The following is a 19171-nucleotide window of genomic DNA, read 5'->3' on the forward strand; positions in this document are numbered from 1 at the left end:
ACTTGCTTCTTTGCCAAATGCTGTGCCTTGAAGGTATGGGAATGACATGGACTGGGTTTTCAGAATTTTGTAGATGTTAGCATTTTGTCACACTATGTTCAAAATATCAACAATTTGGTTTAGAAATTCTATTTCCCAGTCCGCCTCTCACACTAAGTAGGAGAAAGGAGAACTATAGTGGCTGCAGGTAGGTGGGATCAATGGACCCTCACCAAGGGACAGCTCGATGTTTTCCAGAACTTACCCTTCCCTGAAAGAATAAGATGGGTATAGGTTCCCCCCTCTGCAAGAATGCTGGTGCTGGGGTCAGCAGAAGTGTGTGCATGTGTGGGCATGCCTGCGCACAGCCCTGTGAGTTGTGCAAGCGCCTGACACAAAAACGTGCCATCGATATTGTACTAATGTAGAGGGAGAAAGGCATGAGCTCTTCAAAGTGGCACCTAATTGAAAAAGCACTTCAGACCAGGTTTCTTGCTCATGTGGGACATGACAATACTTGATGAATCACACCGCAGACAAGATTACCAGTGTTCCTCAGAAGGACACTGCCCTCCCTTTCTGTATCCTGATATCTGCTACTAACTACACCCTCTGTCCCAGCCCTGGCCTGTGTGAAGCCAAAGCAGCACCGGGGACAGTATGAAGGGGCGTGTGGGGGAGGCGTGGGGCTGGGAGGAGGCGTGCGTGGACAGCACATCAGAGCTCTGTGGGGCACAGCACATACACAAGCAGACAAGAGGCTCTTCTGCAAAGCACGTGATCAGGTGTAACACTGTAGGGGCTGCATCTGAAACCCAATGCCAAACGTGTCACATATAAGGCCTAAACAGCACTTCTTGAACTATGAGTTGTCTTCTGGGTACCTGAAAGTCCCTTTCAGCTAGTGTCAAGAAATACCAGGTTTCCTTATGTTCCTCTGCTAAATGTGTCCAGGGTGGAGATGCAGTCATATGGCGAGAAAAAGGCAAGTCTCCACAGCAACCTATGCTTTACCACAATCACCTAGACGTCTTAAGAAGTGGGTTCACTAAACTTCCTCACTGATTCAGTATTGATCAGAAATCTTGTTTTGTTGGGACTTTGAAACTGGAAATCTTTCTGAAATGCTGTTTCTTGGCTCATCAAAAACGGTTGGATGAGGGAGCCGGTCCCATTTTGGTGATCTGGGACTGGTTCTCTAGGTCCACGATCATTATTTGTGCCGCCTCTGCCAAAGGCAACACAGACCGATGCCCGTGAAGGTAATTAACCTCTCTCTTTTTTACTATAATTTAAAGCTGATTAAGTGCACGACCTTACGAATTTGACCTGATGAATCAAGGTTCCTCTGAGGGAAAGAGAACAACAATGGCCTCGATGATGGTTGGTGGCAGATGGTGTGTCCTGAGGAAACTGAAAATGCTTAAAACTAGTGCTTGAGGGCCCATCAGGTCTGCCTGGGAACAGATACCAGGGTGGGAAGGCGGGTCAGCCCAATGGGGAAATGAAGGTGTCTGCTCACGACATTGCAGCATGAAAGGCTCCCAGGGCCAGTGACCACAGAGGCTGTCTCCTCAGCAACAAGAGTGGTCAGTGCCTGGCCCACAGCAGGTACTCGCTACAAATTTGTGGATGAACGGAGGCCTGCCCACTTGATCTGTTTCACACAGATTTACCCTGGTCACCATTTGTTTCTCCGTCATCCATCCATTGTCTTGCTCTATCTGGTATTTATGTGCTTGTCCTATGGGAAGTGCTAAACCATGGGCTACAGGAGAAGTAACAGTAAACGAGAGATGGCCCTTTATAAAGAGCCAGCCACCCTGTGTTTCAGTGGATTTTCTAAAGGCAGGGGAATTAGGGGCGGGTGTTACAGAAGGGCGCGAACACAAGCTGCATTCCATATGCCTTCTAACCCACAGACTCTTACTGCTCCCGTTGAAGACTCACAGTCTGCGTGCTTCTGAAAGGATATTTCCACCTTCCCGTCCAGGTGTGGAGGAAGCACTGGCCGCTGCCTGTGCAGGAGGCCGGGCTAGCTTCACGGGTAATTCCATGTGAAACAATGTCCTGCTTGTTTTCTCCCATCCAAGTGCTAATCAGGCCCAACCACCGTGCTTAGCTTCCCAGATCAGATGAGATCAGGCGCGTTCAGGGTGGTATAGCCGTGGATGATCCTGCTTGCTTTCTTTGTAATGAACCAAACTAAAGCTTCTTCCAACACTTTCCATTCCCCCTCGCCTCCCTTCACAGGATGTTCCAAGAGGGCAAATGCTTAGGTCTTGGACCACTTCAAGGTTGCAATTCCCTGGACGAGAAGAACTTCCAGTTTGGTGCTCTCAGGTGAATCTGGGCCACTTGTTAGGATGTTCACACCGGGAGAAGCAAGCCATTCTCCACCATCATCTCGGCCACACCCACACCTCCAATTTCCTCTTGCTGTACTTAGAATAAAAAAGACTTCTCCTTTCTGGCATCATTGCAAAGAGAAGAACATATATAAAGGGCCCAATGAAGAATCTTGGAAATTGCTCCTCCTCAAAGAGCAACGTGACCACACATCCTAGGACACAGAGCTGGGTCTGTGTTCTAGGGGATGCTCTGAAATGTGGAAGAACCATTCTTTACTATTAGTACGTCAGACTCCCGTGTTTGCTTTAATTCTACTTAGCTATATGTTTGTTCTTGTAGACTCCAAGTTCCTTTCCTTGACACAGTGCTTTTCTCTAAGTGCAAATCTCTCATTTGGTGACATTCCGATCTGGGCTGTTGTGTCCCACGTGCCACTGTGACCTGCAATGTGCTTTTTGAGACCATTTCTCTCTGCACAAGGTCACCATGGTACAATACACTCTCTAGGCATAGTACAGTCACATGACCCTCTTTCCTTAGTGACTACACCTGCAGTCCCAAAGTCACAGCACTGAGAGCACCGCATTCTGAGATCATGATGCCCTTGGCCATGAAACCAAGGCACAGAGATGTGATCTGCCCAGGCACTCAGTAAGTCAGAAAGCAAACCGAATAAAGGGTGAGGTAAGACCCCCTATGTACCTTTCAGTGCCTTATCCAAAAACCAGACTGTGTCCTTGTCGTATAAATGCACCTACTTTGGAAGTAAGTAGTTGTAGGTAGAACTTCTGGTTAAGGTTTCAAAAGGCCGCTAACAAATCAGGAACCACAAGGTAACAAGCAGTATCACATTAACACTTTAGTTAAATGCCCCTAACTCACACAATGCCAATTATTACAGCTCACCGACATCCTGGTTACCAACAAGAAGAAAACTCGAGGGAAAAATGCACCCACTGAAAATATAAACCTTGAACATCTCTTTTCCTGGCTCCACGACATTTTCAGTAGAACACCCAAGCACCACTTCCTTCTACACAACACTCCTGTGCCCACTGGCACATGATGGGGGGGTTACTAATGAAGAGTGTGTATGTGTGTGACACCAGACGTTTTAGGGACGATTCTGTCCAGCACAATATACACGATATGTACCTAACATAGTCGTTTTCTACCCTGATTCTTTTTTTTTTTTTTTTGGTAACTTTTATTTCCTGATCTTGACTTAACGTAAAAAGTAGTTTTATTTCCCACCTTCCCCAATGAAGGCAGAGTCAGTGGGTGGGTACTGCTGGGGGCTGATTCCGGCTTCATGGAAGGGACGCATTCTAGGGTCAAAGTTGCCTGAAGACAACTGAACAGGACTTTCTGAACCAGGGAGTGGCCTGGTCTTACAAGTATTTTCCTCTAGAGGCCAAATGACCACACATTCGTGATGCACTGCTCCTTCCAATGCTAAGAAGAAACAAACTAAGTCATCAGCAGCCCTCCTGCCACCCAGCTCCAGGTCAAGAAAGGCACAGAGAAGACCAACAAATAATACTGAGGTGGCACTTTGGATGCAGGAGACCTTGAGGTACCAGGAGAAGAGTACAGACGGCCTCATCTGGCCAACGGGGAAGGTGAGGCACAGGGACCGATCAAACACTCTGCCACAGGTGAGAGGGGATTTAGTGGGGAAGAGGAGGGTGAAGAGTACCGCCAACAATAGTGAGCACAGCTCTCAGTAGCGAAGAGGCAACTCCAGCTCTGCAGCCACCGCAGTCAATTAACTGCCCTCACAGCCATTGTGCTGACTCCTTCACAGTCGGAATCCTATAGTTCGAACTCCCTGGCGCCCACCCTTGGGGCTGCATCCAGGGCTGGAGGTCTAGGCAGGATTGGCCTGGGCAGGCACATAAGGTAGCTCTGCTTCTTAAGGCATGGCTGCTGTGAGGCGTGAGCTCCACTTTCGGAAGGTGGGCATCAGACCCTGCCTTCCCTGAAACTACCCTGCAAGAACCTTAACGGAGTGGAACACTGCTGCTTGAGGAACCCGCCTCCCCCAGGGGCCGGGGGCTTCCACTAAAGCTAAACAGCATTACCAGATCATCTGATATGTGTGTGTGTGTGTCACTTGGGAGAACAGGAGAGAAAAGACACAAATTGATCATTGTTTGCAGATGATTGTCTAACTAGAAAATCTAGGGGAATTGATGAAAAAAAAAACCTATCAGAACTAAGACCAGAATTTGCTCAAGTGGCCGATTAAAAGTCAAGCATACAAAAACCAATAGTGTTTTAGGTCACTTAGGTGTGGCCTTACACCTTAGAAACACTGTGCTTTTCGGTGGGGTCCCCAAGCTTTGTGAAACTTGCCATATTTTAAAAGATGGAAGTGAGCCAGGGAGATGCCCCCTCAGGTGCAGTAAGGGCAGTGGTCTCAGACCCCAATATGTGAAAGGTGCCTAGGGTGAGTGAGTCCCCCTGCACTCTCTCCTAGGGGCACCCTCTCCTGCTTCCCGACCCAGCCCGTCTCCCAGCTCTTTTCTATTTCAGCCCAAAAGACACACAAAAGAGCTTGCAAAAGCCGGTGCAGGAGCCGCCACAGGCGGGTATGGTCAAAGATTGTGCTATGTCATTTCCATACTATGTCAGTTTTTAAAAGCAAATGCTGCATACTGAAACGTCTGGCGTGTTGGACCTCTTATTGCCTCATGGGTTAGAAGCCTCGAGAGGTGCTTGTGCTGCGCCCCAACTTGGGACTCCCACGGCCTGGTCAAAGTGTACAAGGGAGGCCCCACATGGATGAGCGTGGCAGTCTGGCCCTCGAAGGACGGCGGTCATTTGCGGTCCAGGCTGGCGTGCAGCTGGGCCTCCCGCACCATGCGGTCGAAGGAGCGAGTGTTGGTTTCCTCGCGCACCTTCTCGCGCACGTGGAAGGAAGCCCGCGCTGTAGAGCGGGCGCTTTCCAGCGCGCTGCGACGCTCCCGCGACAGCTGTTCGCTGCGCTCCAGCTTGCGCCCGATGGCCTGGAGCAGCTCCCGCCGACGGCAGTCTTCGTCCTTCTCCACCTTCTCCTTTTTGGCACGCTGGGCTCGCTCCTTCTCCAACCTACTTTGGCCCACGCGCCTCGCCTTTTGCTGCACCGCCTCCTCAGCCACTTGTGTCGCGTGTTGCAGCCGCCGCTCTCCTGCCCGGGCGAGTGCCTCAAGGTGTGCCTGATGCTCGCGCTCTTTGCGCTCCGCTGCCTCCTTGGCCCGCCGTCCCTGTAGCTCCTCTCTCCGGGCCCGCTCCCGCAGCTCCCGGGTGCGCTGCTCCACCAAGTGCTCGTAGTTCTCCTGCGCGCGACCCATGCTGGCCTCCAGGGAGCTCCGCAGGCCCTCGCGCTCCTCGAACTCCTGGCGGGCCCGACCTTGAAGCAGCGCCTGGTGGCGCGCCTGCTCGGCCCGGCTCAGCTCCCGCTTCTCCCGCTGCAACTGGTCCCCCTGCCGCTGCTTGGTACAGGCTGCGCGCTGGGCGCGCTCCTTAAGGACCTGCTCAGCCCGCTCGCGCCCTTGCTTCAGGCCCTCCTCCCGCTGCTTTAGGTTCTGCTCTTGCTGAAGCTTGCGCAGCCGGTCCTCCCGGGCCGCACGCTCCGCCCGCTCGCGTCGCAGCAGGCTCTGGCGCTCCGCTAGTTCCCGCCGCCGCTCCTCGCTAAGCTCGCACTGGCGCTGCCGCCGCCGCGCCGCCTCGCGCTCCTCGCGGCCCCGGCGGCCGCGCCGCTCCTCCACCTGCGCTGCCCAGGCTCGACGACCCTGCTCTAGGGAGCGCCGCTTCTCGCGTTCCTCGCGCTCCCGCCGCTGCTCTGCGCGCACGCGCTGCTGCTCCCACTGGCCGTGCGCCGCGGCGCGCTGCTCCAGCAACAGGCGCTCCTCCTGGTGCCGCGCCAGCATCAGCGCTGCGATCTTCCGGTCGCGCTCTGGAACCCCGCGCAGTCCCCGCTCCGTGCGCACTTGGCGCACGATGCGCTCCACGTGCTGAGTTGTCTGCGGTGAGTGGCTCAGATCGCCGAGGCTGAAGCTCCGGGCCGTAAGTGGCACTAGGGCCAGGGCAGACGGACGGCCCAGAGGGTTGGGGGCTGAGGATAGTGACCCCGCGGGGCAGCTGCTCCGGGCTGAAGCCCGCGGCGGCCAGCGCAGCTCCCGAAGGCTCTCCCCGCTGTAGGATGACGACGACGCGCCGGACTCAGAACTGAGGGCGCCTTCTCGGCGGCGGGACAGTGAGTCTAGTGAGTGGCTCTTTCTACCGGTCCGCGAACTCGCGGGAGGAGCTTTGGGTCGGACCGGGGACGGACTGGAGGACGCCTTGCGGGCCGCACGGGGTGCGGGCGAGGCCGGGAGGCTGGCGCTGCTGCAGCTGCTGCTGCTGCCCGCGCTGGGGGCCGAGGCCGCCGCGGCCGCGTGGCCCAACGGCGTGAAGAGGCGCCGCTTTTCCTCGCGCACTATGCGCTCGCGCTCGGCCCGGCACTGCTGTAGCTTTGCGCGCCGCTCGGCCTCGTATGCCTCGTACAGGCCGGTGGCCACTCGCATGGACCGGCCTGGGGCCTCGCGCACCAGGTCAGCCAAAGCCCGTGGCAGCAGCTCCACTGGTTTGACGGCGCAGCGGGCGCAGGCCTCGAGAGAACGAGGGCTGGTCAGTACATAGCGGCTGCCCTCGGCCTCTGGGCAGTCGAAATTGAAGAGGTCGAGGTGCAGCAGCGGGGATTGCTCCCGCCGCCCACCTTCTGTTGCGCACTGGACTTCAGCCTTGCGGGGCACCGCCGCGGAGGCCGAGGCAGAGGCCGAAGAGGCTGCGGGCTGCTGGGCGCCCTGCGCATCAGGGGGCACGGACGCAGTGGCTCCGTTTCCTCCCGAGCCTCCAGGCTCGGCTTCCGCCTTCTCTTCTTCAGGTACGGGGTCCACCATGGCTGAAAGGTGTCCTTTTGTGGAGTTTCTGCGGATGACAAAGGAGGTTCATCGCAGGATACATTTGAGAGCAGTTCCCCCCTCCCCATTCATAACCTCCCTCCCCCGTTCCAACTTAATCCGCTTTGGATTAGGCTCAGAGGCCCGGTGGAACGTAAATCATAACGCGGATGCACAGAAAACCGAGGCAGTAGGGGCGGGGGTTCGGTGCCGGTGCACAGAGAGCAGCTGGATCTCCCCGAGCCCCGGAGTTCGGGCAGAGGCCGTGGCCAAGCTCCCCAGGGCGTCCGGCCCGTTAGATGCATCCTTCCTGCTGTAAGTTAAAATTAAAAGATTGAGGTGCGGGGAGTAGCCGGCCAGGGAGGCGCTGGAGGATTCCTGGGAGGATTAGTCCATTTGTTTGTAGCTTAGGCGGGCAACCAGGGATGCAGCTTTGCAAGAACAAAAAAGAAAGAGGCCTGTTCATCCCCCACAGTGCTTTGCTGCGAGGACCCCATTTGCCTAAGGAAGAAGTTATGGTTGATTTCCCCCTGCCAAAGGAGACCCAGGCATGGGGCCCAGGGGTGATGGAAGAACTGAGAAATGCCTCAGTCCCCAAAAGGCCTCTCCGGGAGAGACGATCGATCTTGCTCCTGCCTTTTGGGTAGGGGTTGCTAGGAGCTGTACCCGGCTCCTCCCTGAGCCCCCTCCGGTGTTTGCCGGGGATGGAGAAGGCGCCTAGGTCCTCCCAGATGCACCCGATCCCCTCCAAGTCTGATGTGCTAAAGGCGCCATACACCCCAGTCTAGGCTCCGACACCTGCCCACGGTTACCCTTCCAGTCCCCCAAGCCATCCCAGCGAGGTAGATTCCTGGGTCTCACCCAGCCTGGCCGCTCGCGGGGTCTGGGCCGGCTCACTTACCGCACGTCCCGGGCTTGGGCCCCGCGCCGAGGGCTTTTGTTAGCAGCTCGCCGCTCTTCCTTGCACCTCTTCAGTCCCGGTGCCAGCGGGGTCGAGTTGCCGCTGGATGCAGCCGCGATAGTGGCCCCAGCGGGCACCGCAGGCACCGCCAGCGTCTCTCCATGGGGCTCGCACACGCTACCTACACGCGGGAGGGGGAGTGCAACAAGGTTTCCCTAAAATAACGCAGCTCCGCTCCCTTCCCTCTCACTGATTCTTAAAAAAGGAAGCGGTTCCATCGCTGCTGCATCCACCACCGCCTCGCCAACCCGCAAGTACCGCAGGTCTTTCTATACCCCCGGCGCCTCCTGGTGGACACTCAAGGGTGTTGGTTTGTTCGCTTAGAGGGTGACAGAAGAGAAACTTAAAATACATACGTATATGTAATATATACAAATATATACTATATAATATTTCTTTCAATGCTTCAACTGGGTAGAATGAAGGGATAGTTTGGTTTGTTTCTCAAGGGGATAGTGATTAATGGGGTAGAAATATGGCTCCCGATCCAAATTATGAGGTTATTTATAAAGAAAAACTAAAAACATTCAGATGGGTTTGAGGCAGGCATAGGATGTGTGACTAGTGTTTAATGCAACATTTTAGGACTGCCTGGTTCAAGATAATACAAATTAAAACCAGTTAGTGCCATGTACTGAGGATTATTTTGAGACACCTTCTCTACCCTCCCTCCCCCCATTTTGAGTGACGGTGGCCCTGGGAGACAGATGGGACTTGAGCGAGGGGTTAGAGGGTGGATGGGATATGACATTAGAAAGCATGGTGAACCATGCTTTCACCATGGGTGGTGAAGCATTAGAAACCATGTTGTTAATAGCCTTGACATTGTCAGGCAGTGGGTGGGGGCCCAGATCTCTGAAATGGGGAGTAGAGCAATACTCAGAGATAGCTTGGCCCTGGGTGTGAGGAGCAGTTGAGGGTCAAGGATGACTTATAGGTGCAATGAGGTGGCTGGGTATACCACAAACTGAGAGCGTGGATCCAAGAGGGAGGATTAGGTGCTTGGTTTGGAGGGCCAGGGAAGGACAGGTTCCTTTTGGACCACTTGAGCTGGAGGTGTTGGTGCTCAGCTGGTGTGGATAAGCTGTGTCAGAGGCCTGGACTGGACCTCGAGTTTAGGGCATCGTCACCATATTTGAGGTTCCCCAAACCAACAGAGTGACTGAGATCCCCCAGGAAGGTCAGGTGGAGCAATAGGGAGGTGGGCAGGGCATTGATGGGGTGGCTAAGGGAGAAGGAGCCCCAAAAAAGGGACCAAGAAGGACTGGCAGGAGAGTGTGGGCTCATGGACACTAATAGTAGAGCACTTCAGAAGGAGGGTGTGCCCTATTGTTAAGGCTGCAGAGGTCCAGAAGGTTTTGCCTGGAATTAAATGCCTACTGACACTAGTGGTGAGAGTATCTTTGGTGATATCAGCAAAAACTGTGGCAGCATTGTGCTGGGGGCTGATGCCAAGCCACAGGAGGCCAAGGTACAATGGAAGGTGAGAAAGAGAGTTACTGACTCTTGACATTTGGATGACAGTGTTACAGATGGAAGGCTTTGGGGTTTTGTACTACTTCCATGTGAATAGGGTCATAGGTGCTGGCAGAAGAAGACACGAGACTCCTGGATCAGAAACAAAGGACTTTGTTACCTGTGGTACAGAGGGCAGTATGAGGTTCATGTTTTTGTTGGTTCACTTCATTCCCCAAGTCCCATGGAGCAATGAAGAGGTGGGCTCAGGTAGATTTGGCACATACGGTGGGTATGTGTCACAGCTGAATGACCTTAAGCTTCTTAGTAAACCCTAACCTTTTATTTATGTTTGTTTATTTATATGTATATTTATTTATTGAAAAGATTTTTAGTTATTTATTTTTAGAGAGAGGGGAAGGAAGGGAGAGAGGAAAACATCAGTGTGTGATTGCCTCTCGAGCGCCCCCTACGGGGGACCTGGCCTGCAACCCAGGCATGTGCCCTGACTGGCAATAGAACCGGTGACCCTTTAGTTTGCAGGCTGGAGCTCAATCCACTGAGCCACACCAGCCAGAGCTATTTATTTATTTTTATCCTCACCCGAGGACATGCTTATTGATTTTAGAGAGAGGGAAAGGGAGAGGGAGGAAGAGAAACATTGATGCGAGTGGTGAACCTGCTTCTTAGGCATGTGCCATGCCCAAGAATCAAACCAGTGACCTTTCAGTTTATGGGATGAGGTTCCAACCAAGTGCGCCACACTGGCCAGTGCAAACCCCAATCTTTTAAAGGGGGCTCCTAGCAAACCTGTTCAACCTTTTCCCCAGAGGAAGGCTTAAGAATCAGACACACTAATGGTTCAAATGCCAGCTCAGGCAGGCTGTGTGTTTTGAGACAAGTTTCTTAGCCCCTCTGAGCTGCAGTTTCCTAAAAAGAGGAGTGCATACTATAGGCGGAAATATACTGTCTACAGAAAATAGTTACCATCTAGAGAAAATAATTCATTAAATATCCTGTTAGATCCTTTAATGTAACACCCCACTGACGGTTTGAGCTGCTGTAACAAGTTGTCATGCACCGAGTGGCTTAAACAACACTTAATTTCTCACAGTTCTAGAGACTGGGAAGTCCAAGGTCAAGGAGCTGGCAGATCTGATGTCTGGTGAGGACTCACTTCCTGGTTTTCAGGGGCCATTTTCTTGTTGTACCCTCACATGGAGGAAACCATAGAGAGAGAGAGAGAAGGAAAACTCTTACCTTTTTTTTCTTATAAGGGCACTAATACATCATGAGTTCCCATGACCTAATAACCACCAAGGGCCGCATCTCCAATTGCTACACTGGGTTTAGGGTTCCAACACGTGACCAGGAAAGGGGGTGGGACACAAACATTCAGTCCATAGCACAGTTATTTTGGGCCAAAAACCATATACAGTGTAGACATTGTTATCATTTCAGTTCCATCTAATCAGCCCCAACCACCCGCCTCAGCTCTGTGCGCTTGTGTTTATTATTCCCCTTCTTAGCATAATTCTGTTCCCAGAGTAGAGATCATTCACTCCAAAGTTCCAAAGCAGGAGTTGGTGGTAAACTATGACTTGTGGGCCACATCCACTGGCCGTTTTGTAAATCAAACCTTATTGGAACACAGCCATGCTTACTTGTTTACATATTGTCTACGCTGCTTTTCAGGAAACTGGCAGAATTGAATTGTTTTGACAAAGATTGTATATTCCCAAAGCTTAAAATATTTACTATTAGGCTGTTTACAGAAAAACGCCACCAATACCTGTTATAATGACTGATAACAACTTGTGGCAGTTATCAATTTATTGCCTGGCTCCTCTAGATTCAGTCTTTACTCCCTGCTCTGGGATAATGGACTGAATGTATGCATTTTCTACTTGACAATGAGCACGATGTTAAGATTGGCCAGTAGAGGGAGCTGGAGGGATGTTGCAGGAGAAGGGTGCTTCTCTTTCTGGTTCCTGTGTGCTGTGCTTTTTGCTTTTTCTTGCTACTGCTGCTGCATGACGAGTGGTGCAGGTGTGTGGGGACATCCCGTGGCATCCTGTTCCAACTACGTGCCTGGAGCAGTCTCTTGGTGAACTCGCAGCCCGGGTGTGGGCCTGGTGAGCACCTTCCCTAGTGAGCCTCTCTGAGGCAGACACCATGTGCTCCAAGCCTTGTGCCCTGAGTGCCTCTCACCAGCCTCATCCCACCCTTGAAGTTTATTTCCTGCTTGTCAACTATAGAGCAACTATGCCCCCGACACAATTCTGCGCTGCCCCTGTGGGCTGCAATCACACCTTCTCCAGTGAGGTCTGAACCTCAATCTTTCTGAAGGGGCTCCCCTTCCAAGTTGTCCTTCCTTGATTGATCTCCCTTGGCCTCAGGGAGCCCTTGGGAGTTCTCTTTATATCTTTATATTTACTCACAGCTTAATGCCTCTTTATATTAAGCTTCCTGTGCTTAAGTTACTATGTGGTTTCTGTCTCCTGATTAGACCCAGAGTAATACACGGCATAAAGTGTGCCCATTCCTAATTCTTGTGACTAAAGCCTTTAAAAGGAATTTAGGACACAAACCAGCAGGTAAAGGTAATATGTGATCAAAATAAAGGGTTTTACTTCACATTTTATTGAAGTAGTATATGTTCATCACAGTAAGAAGTTAAAAAGTACAGAAAAAAAAGGAAGGAAAAAAATCACCCAAAGACCGCCAGTGTAAGTGGCAGGGACTTGTCAGCTGCAGGAGGACAGGTCTGTGTCCGTTTCTGCTCACAACTGCTGGGCCTGGCGCATAGTAGGCCCTCTTGCTGAATGCATCAACGAGAGGGAATGGGGTTTAATAAGAGCTACTTTTCCCGCCATATGCACCCTGAAACTGGCTTTGTCACAGTATTTTGAGCCATGAAGCCACTTTGAAGAATCCTCAGAGTTAGGCATTTTATGCAGGTGAAGCTCACGTTTGAGAACTGTCTTGGGGCACAGGAGAAACCAACCTGCAGTAAAACCGGGGGGTGCGTCAGCAGGGAAATCTGGAGGGGCTCTTACGATTAAGGTAATGGGAGTTTTCTCTCACTTCTTAAGGGCTGCACTCACCCCATGCTGTGTGGTACTGGAGAAGTTTCTTCATTCCTGAATATGAACATGCCCTGGGGGCGCTGCCCTGTGGGCGTTTGTCTGTGAGACATTTGTGGGTCCGCGAGAAAGAGTGGGCTGCTGCTCAGGAGTCGGACTGGCTCCCAGTTTCTCCGCCTCTCTTACTGGGTCATCGTGGCCCCTGGCATGAAGCCACCTGCCTGCTCAGCGCTTTAGGCCCCTTCTCTCTTCAGAAGGGCCCCTCTGAGGTCACAGCTCCTGTTCCTCACAGGCCTCTTCTCCCATTGTCTAACACATGCACACACACACTCTCTCTCTCTCTCTGCTTTTTTAAAATTGGGCAATTCTTAAAAAAATTTTCATTTATTTATTTTTAGAGAGCAGGGAAGAGAGGAAGAAAGGGAGGGAGAGAAACATCAATGTGTGGTTGCCGCTCATGTGGCCCCCACTGGGGACCTGGCCTGCAAGCCAGACATGTGCCCTGACTGGGAATCGCACCGGCGACCTTTTGGTTTGCAGCCTGTGTTCAATCCACTGAGCCACACCAGCCAAAGCAAAAAACTGGGCAATTCTGACTTCAAACATTGTACACCACTGCCTTCCGTAATGTCTTAGATCAGTCATCCTTATGTTTATATTTGGAGACTCGGAGATAAGTCATATCCCATTACTGGAGATGGTGGCCCCTTTTTTGCATGTTTTTCTGGAGAGTCAGCAACCTGCCACCAGGCTCCTTTTACCTTCCAAATGTGCCCATCCGTCACACAAGAACAACAACAAACACGCCGAGAACTTGCTGTTAAACAGTACCAAGCTGAGCTAGGAAGTCTGGGAACACTGTGAAGGGTGAGACAGGGTCTTGTCCTGAATGCCAGTGGAAGTAAAAATGCCCAAACATTCAAGAAGTTAAATGATAAAAGAATTAAGTCAGTACAAGATTTGATACACAAGATGAAAGTGTGATGACACATGGTGGGATGTGAATAATGCATTACTAATTAATCATCCCTAATTAGTTTGTTACTAATTAATTATTGCTAATTAGTAATGATCAGCTAATGTTGGGTAAGTCCTTCAACCTCTGAGTCTGATTTCCTTTCTTGTTTGTATTAGCCTGCTCAGGCTGCCATCAAAAAATACCACAGGCTGGGTGGCTCAAACGACAAAAATTTATTGTCAGAACTCTGGAGGCTAGAAGTCCAAGGTCATGGTGTCCACAGATTTGGCTTCTTCTGTGGTCTCGCTTTGGCTTGGCAGTGGCTGCCTGCTTGCTGTGTCCTCAGGGGGTCTTCCCTGTGTCTGTGTTTCCTATGTCCCAACCTCCTCTTCTCGTAAGGACACTAGGCATACGGGGCTCGGGCCCACCCTAATGACCCAACTTTAACTTAGTTACGTCGACAAAGGCCCTCTCTCCGGTATGGCTGCCAAGTACTGGGGGTGACGACCGCAACAGGGGACTTTGAGGGGCGGCAGTGCAGCCCGTAACACTGATGAAATGAAAATAATGGTTCCTGCCTCTCTTTGGTCAAACACTGGCTGCCTGCCTCCCGTGTGCGGAGCACTGGGACCGTGTACACTGGTGGAGCCCCACCGTCACGGAGTCTGCCATGGCAGAGATGGTTATAAATCAGTCCCACAAGTGCTGGGAAGGAGAGGGACTCCTGGGAAGCATCCAATCAAGCAAGAGACAGCCACAGCCTGGACTAAGGCCGCAGCAGTGAGCATAGTGGAAACAGAAAAACGTTAAAGACATCTGTGAGAGAGAATCGACAACACAGGTGAGGGGTTAGGTGTGGCGTTAAAGACTGGATGTGGTGGTGTGAGAATGGAGGAGGAACAAGCTTTTTTAAAAAGACTTTATTTATTTTTAGAGAGAGGGGAACAGAGAGAGTGCTCACCCCCAACCAGGGACTGGCCAGTGCGTGCAACCCAGGCATGTCCTCTGACCGGGAACTGAACTGGTGACCCTTCACTTCACAGGTCAGTGCCCAACCAACTGAGCCATGCCGATAAGGGCAAAGAGGAACAAGCTCTGAGTGAATATGAGGAGTTCCTTTTTGGACCTGTTTAATGGCCGAGTATATCAGGCATCTAACCCAGTAGTTGAGAACATGAGCTTCTGAGTCCACAAAACTGGGTTCGAATCCCAGCTTGTCCATGTCCAGGCTGTGTGACCCTGGGAGAGCCACTGAACCTCTCTGAACTGCCATTTGTTTGCTGTAAAATGGTATAGCAATACCTATATCCCTTGTAAGGTTGCTGCTGAGAATTAAATGAGGTAAAATACGTTCAGCACATAGCACAGCTTACCCATGGTGCATAGTAAGCATTAGAAAAAATGGCAGGTCATTGTTATCATTATTACATTTGAATAAAATTGTGAGCAAATCCAAGCTTGCTTTAGTTGATTTGCATAGATCATGTCTGTAACCTGGATTTTAGTTCCTCTCCTCCATTTGGAAACGTTGCCCTCTATTTATTTTACCTTTTGTTCCTGGAGATCAAAGGATTTCCCTGGTGCTCAGCTCTTTGATAGAACTGGGTAGAAGGCAGGATTATTTTGTTTACAGAAGGTAAATTTTGAGCTGGCAACTCAATGCTCACTCCACACTCTCACGGTAGGTGGCGCTCTCCTCTGCGCATCAGCCTCTAACGATGGAAACCAGGTCTGAAAACACCAGACCAAATCCCCAGCACCCGGAGGGAATGCCCAGTGCACCAGAAGGACAATTTCACAAGGGAACTTGAAGAGGACCTCTTCCTTGTCTTGGCTGTAGGAATTCACTTGCCCCTACATTTCTCTAAGCAGGCCATGCTGTTTCACGCTTCTGTCTCTCTCTCTCTCTCTCTGTACGTGCCATTTGTGGGCAATACTTGTGCCATTAGGACTTTGTCTCACTAACTCCTTCTCATCTAGCAAAACTCAGCTCAGATGTCACCTCCTCAGTGAAGCCTTCCCTGACTGGCCTTTTAGTTGGGGTTGGGTGCCTCTCCTCCGTGTTTTCACCACACCCTGAGCATTTCATTTGGATGGAGCTACAATATATGCTTTTAAACACCCTATTATCTAGAGCTTCAAACATAAAAATATAGAATAAATGATGCAATAATGTCAATCTCATGGAACTGTAATTTCTGATTTCCTTATCCAGTTCCCCCACTAGATGGTGACCTCTGTGAGGAGTGGACCTATATTTTATGGCATTTCATCCCCGGCCCCTGTGCCTGACAGATACCCAATAAAGGTTTGCAGAATAAGTGGAAGTATGCTTGGTCCCATTTCTCTATCCATATTCTTCTCCCTCTTTCCTCCTTTTTGGGGAGTTCTCCCCATTGTACCTCCAGTCTTTGATGAGCAGCTGTGGGCACTCCCAGCGGCACTCAGGACGGGGCGTGGCTTGCCACAACACTCTGTGCCACCGAAGTTTGGTGTGGGCTTTGGAACCACTCACAAACGTGTCCAAGTTTCAGCTGTCATAAAATGAACATGACAAATTATTTAATGTCTCTGAGCCTCATTTGCATCATCTGCAAAGATAAAAATTGTTTGCTTGGCAGAGCTGTTATGAGAATTCAATAAGATGCCCAGTTGCTTGGCCCATAGTAGGTGTGCAACAATGCTCATTTCCTTTCCTGTGGGTTTTATGTTGATTCCAGGAAAATGACTTCATCCGTGGGGAAGAACGGCTGTTGTTCATTATGGAGCTGGAACAATGACAGCACGGGTCTCTGGGAAACACTGGCCCTCCCTGCGGGGCACAGGAAACGGAACATCAGCCTCCCTGCACGCCTGTGCCCTCCGATTCTGGTAACACGGGCCAGACTGGCCGAGGTGAAATGAGAAGGGCTGCAGGGCCCCTGTGCTGTGTCCTTCCACCTCCCTTTGTCCCTCCTTTCACCTGCTTGTCCTTTCCCTTCATTCAGCACTCCACATTCTCGAGTGCCTTCCGCGTGCGGGGATGGGGCTAGGTGCTGGGGCTCCGTGGTGGGCAGACTTGGCCTCAGCCTCGCAGGGCCTGTGGCGCTTGTGGGCCGGGTGGAGGGAGACACAGGTGCGTGCTGCAACCAGGGATGGGGCTATGAATGAAAAGTGTGGGCTATGAGAGGGAATAACGGGGAACTCGAGACCACTGTTGGCGATGGGAGGGCTTCCCTGAGGAAGTGACCTTGAAGCCAAGATATAAAGGACAAATGGGAACTAGCAGACCAAGAACATGAGAAGAAGAGAATCCTTTCATCCTTCCACCCCAGCTCATCTTCTTTCCCCATCAACTCGTGGGGTGCCCCATGTGGGGACCCCGCCCAGAGCTCCCTGTCTCACCTCCCAGACGTCCTAGTCCAGCCCCACTGGCCCTCTTCTCAACTGACTGCAGGAGCTAGAGTCCCCTTCTCACCAAGGAAGTCGCCCTGAGATGGCAGCTGAGCCACGGCTCCCTTTCAAGGAGCACTTGCCTTCTCCTCATGGATGCATGCAGAGGAACTGTCTGTAGAGAACGGATTCTAAACACGGAGACGCTCTTGGCCATGTTTGGGGGAACCACACATGGCTGCTGTCTCCGTTCTGCGCACAACCTTCAGCCCCAAGTCCACAGGGCAATCTTCCTTCTCTCCCTGGTCACAGGATCCATTAGCTTCTCCCTACCAGAGCAACCCAGCGGCAACACCCAGAGCCCGTCCTTCCTGCCTTGGCAGAGGCCAGCGCCTGGGGCGACCCAGGGGACCTAGAGCACTCACAGGTGTTCCCTCACTGGGCAGTGGTGCCCAGCCCAGGGCAGAAGTGAACTTGACGTTAGCCCTGGGTGAGGCCAGCCAACAGATGGTCTGGGAGCCTCAGAGGGAAAAGGAGGCTCACCCAGAACAGAGCCAGGCTGCTTTTACTTCCTCTTCTCGACAAGGCTGGCAGATTAGGGCAATGCTGGCAGTCAGGACAATCACAGGGGAGATCCTGGGTACGCTTTGTGGGTGGGTGGGGGGAAGCGTGTTCCAGGTGCGACTGTAGCCAGATGGTATATCATCTCTGGTGGCAGTGCTGCCCCACACGCTGTGCTGTTCAAGGGTTTACCTGCAACTTGTGTGTACACCGGGTGGCCAAAGATGACATTGACGTGGGCAGAGAGACAATAAAAACAATCGTAGCTAGCATTTATATGCCAGGTGTGTTTTACTTGGCTGCACACTTCTTACTTTTTATTTAATGCTCATGGTGACCCCAAGAAGTGGGAATTATTCCTCACCTGTCCCCAGCAGACAGGAGAGGAAACAGACTTAAAGGGGTTAAAATGTTGAAAGTCCTTCACATAGCCAGCAAGTGGTGAGATGGGCTTGGAAAACCATCTAAAGCTGTTCATCAGCACCGACAAACTCTATCTGTTCATTCACTCCCTCATCCATTCATTCACCCCTCATTCATTCATTCACCCCTCATTCATTCATTCACCCCTCATTCATTCATTCATTCACCCCCTCATTCATTCATTCATCCCTCATTCATTCACTCCCTTATTCACCCACTCCCTTATTCATCCATTCATTTACTCGTTCATTCCTTCAATGGATAATTTAGTGAGGTCCTTCCACATTCCAGGCAATGTTTGAAGTAGGGAAATGAGATCCTGCTGTTATGGAACTTACATCCTAGTGAAAAAGAAAACAAGTTGAAAGGATAATTGCACAGGAGTGCTACAAAAAATAAAGTGGGATAATAACATAGGGCCATTTTTGACTGAATGGTCAGGGAAGGTGGTTCTGAGGACGTGACATCTGTGCAACCAGGAGCCACAGTGGGGGTCAGAGGGGAGGCGCCTGGGCAGAAGTGGGCTTGGCACCTTTGAGAAACAGAGTGCTGGCCTTTGATGGACTGTAAGTGAGCCATGATTCTAGACTGAGTTCTGAGAGCTTCACTGGAGTAAGTGTGAAGTCTCATACTTGAGCTCAGAACAGCAACTACCTAAACATGGACACGATGGACTTGCTTAAATCAGGCCTGGGGAAGAGAAGCCGTCTCAGTTGACCTGGTGGTTAATGCGATCTTGAGCTGCTCTGAGAGAAGTGGGGTCGGGGTGGAGGGGGGATGACGCTGTCCTCTCTGAGCAGGTCAGACCCCACCTGGAGGTTTGTGTGTGTTTTGGACACTGTGCCTTAAGACGTCAATAGAGGAATTAGATTGTCGCCCTAGGGGACCACCATACCAGCATGGTGAGCAGGACAGGTCAGAGAAGTCATTGTCTTAGGTAGAGAAGATTTAGGGAGGCATGCAAGCTGTCTCCAGGAAAATCTAGGATGGATGGGAAGGAGTTTTAAAGAATAAGATTTTTTTCCCCTGCTGATAAAATGAATATGTGCAGATGTTTTTCTAAAGCAGAAAAAAGGAAGGAAGGAAAGTAAGTCACTTT

The 19171-nt window shown here is 51.4% G+C and overlaps 1 protein-coding gene and 1 long non-coding RNA gene across 2 annotated transcripts; one reads left to right on the plus strand and one right to left on the minus strand.

The window, feature by feature from the left end:
• Positions 1–1825: 1825 nt before the first annotated feature.
• CCDC177 (coiled-coil domain containing 177) lies at positions 1826–8508 on the minus strand. The gene is made up of 2 exons (XM_036011413.1): positions 8158–8508; positions 1826–7284 (listed from the first exon to the last, which is right to left on the minus strand). Exon 2 carries the CDS (start codon positions 7254–7256, stop codon positions 5154–5156), a length of 2103 nt encoding a protein of 700 aa, XP_035867306.1. The 5' UTR covers positions 7257–7284; positions 8158–8508; the 3' UTR covers positions 1826–5153.
• On the plus strand, positions 7321–16649 carry LOC118497377. Its single transcript, XR_004899900.1, has 2 exons — positions 7321–7571; positions 16437–16649. It is a non-coding gene; the product is annotated as an uncharacterized LOC118497377 (long non-coding RNA).
• The last annotated feature ends 2522 nt before the right edge of the window (positions 16650–19171 follow it).

This window comes from Phyllostomus discolor, chromosome 1, assembly GCF_004126475.2.
Source record: "Phyllostomus discolor isolate MPI-MPIP mPhyDis1 chromosome 1, mPhyDis1.pri.v3, whole genome shotgun sequence".
Lineage (NCBI taxonomy): Eukaryota > Metazoa > Chordata > Mammalia > Chiroptera > Phyllostomidae > Phyllostomus > Phyllostomus discolor.

Bases quoted from the DNA above. Each gene is read 5' to 3' on its own strand.
- CCDC177 (XM_036011413.1), bottom strand. From the start codon at position 7,256: ATGGTGGACCCCGTACCTGAAGAAGAGAAGGCGGAAGCCGAGCCTGGA.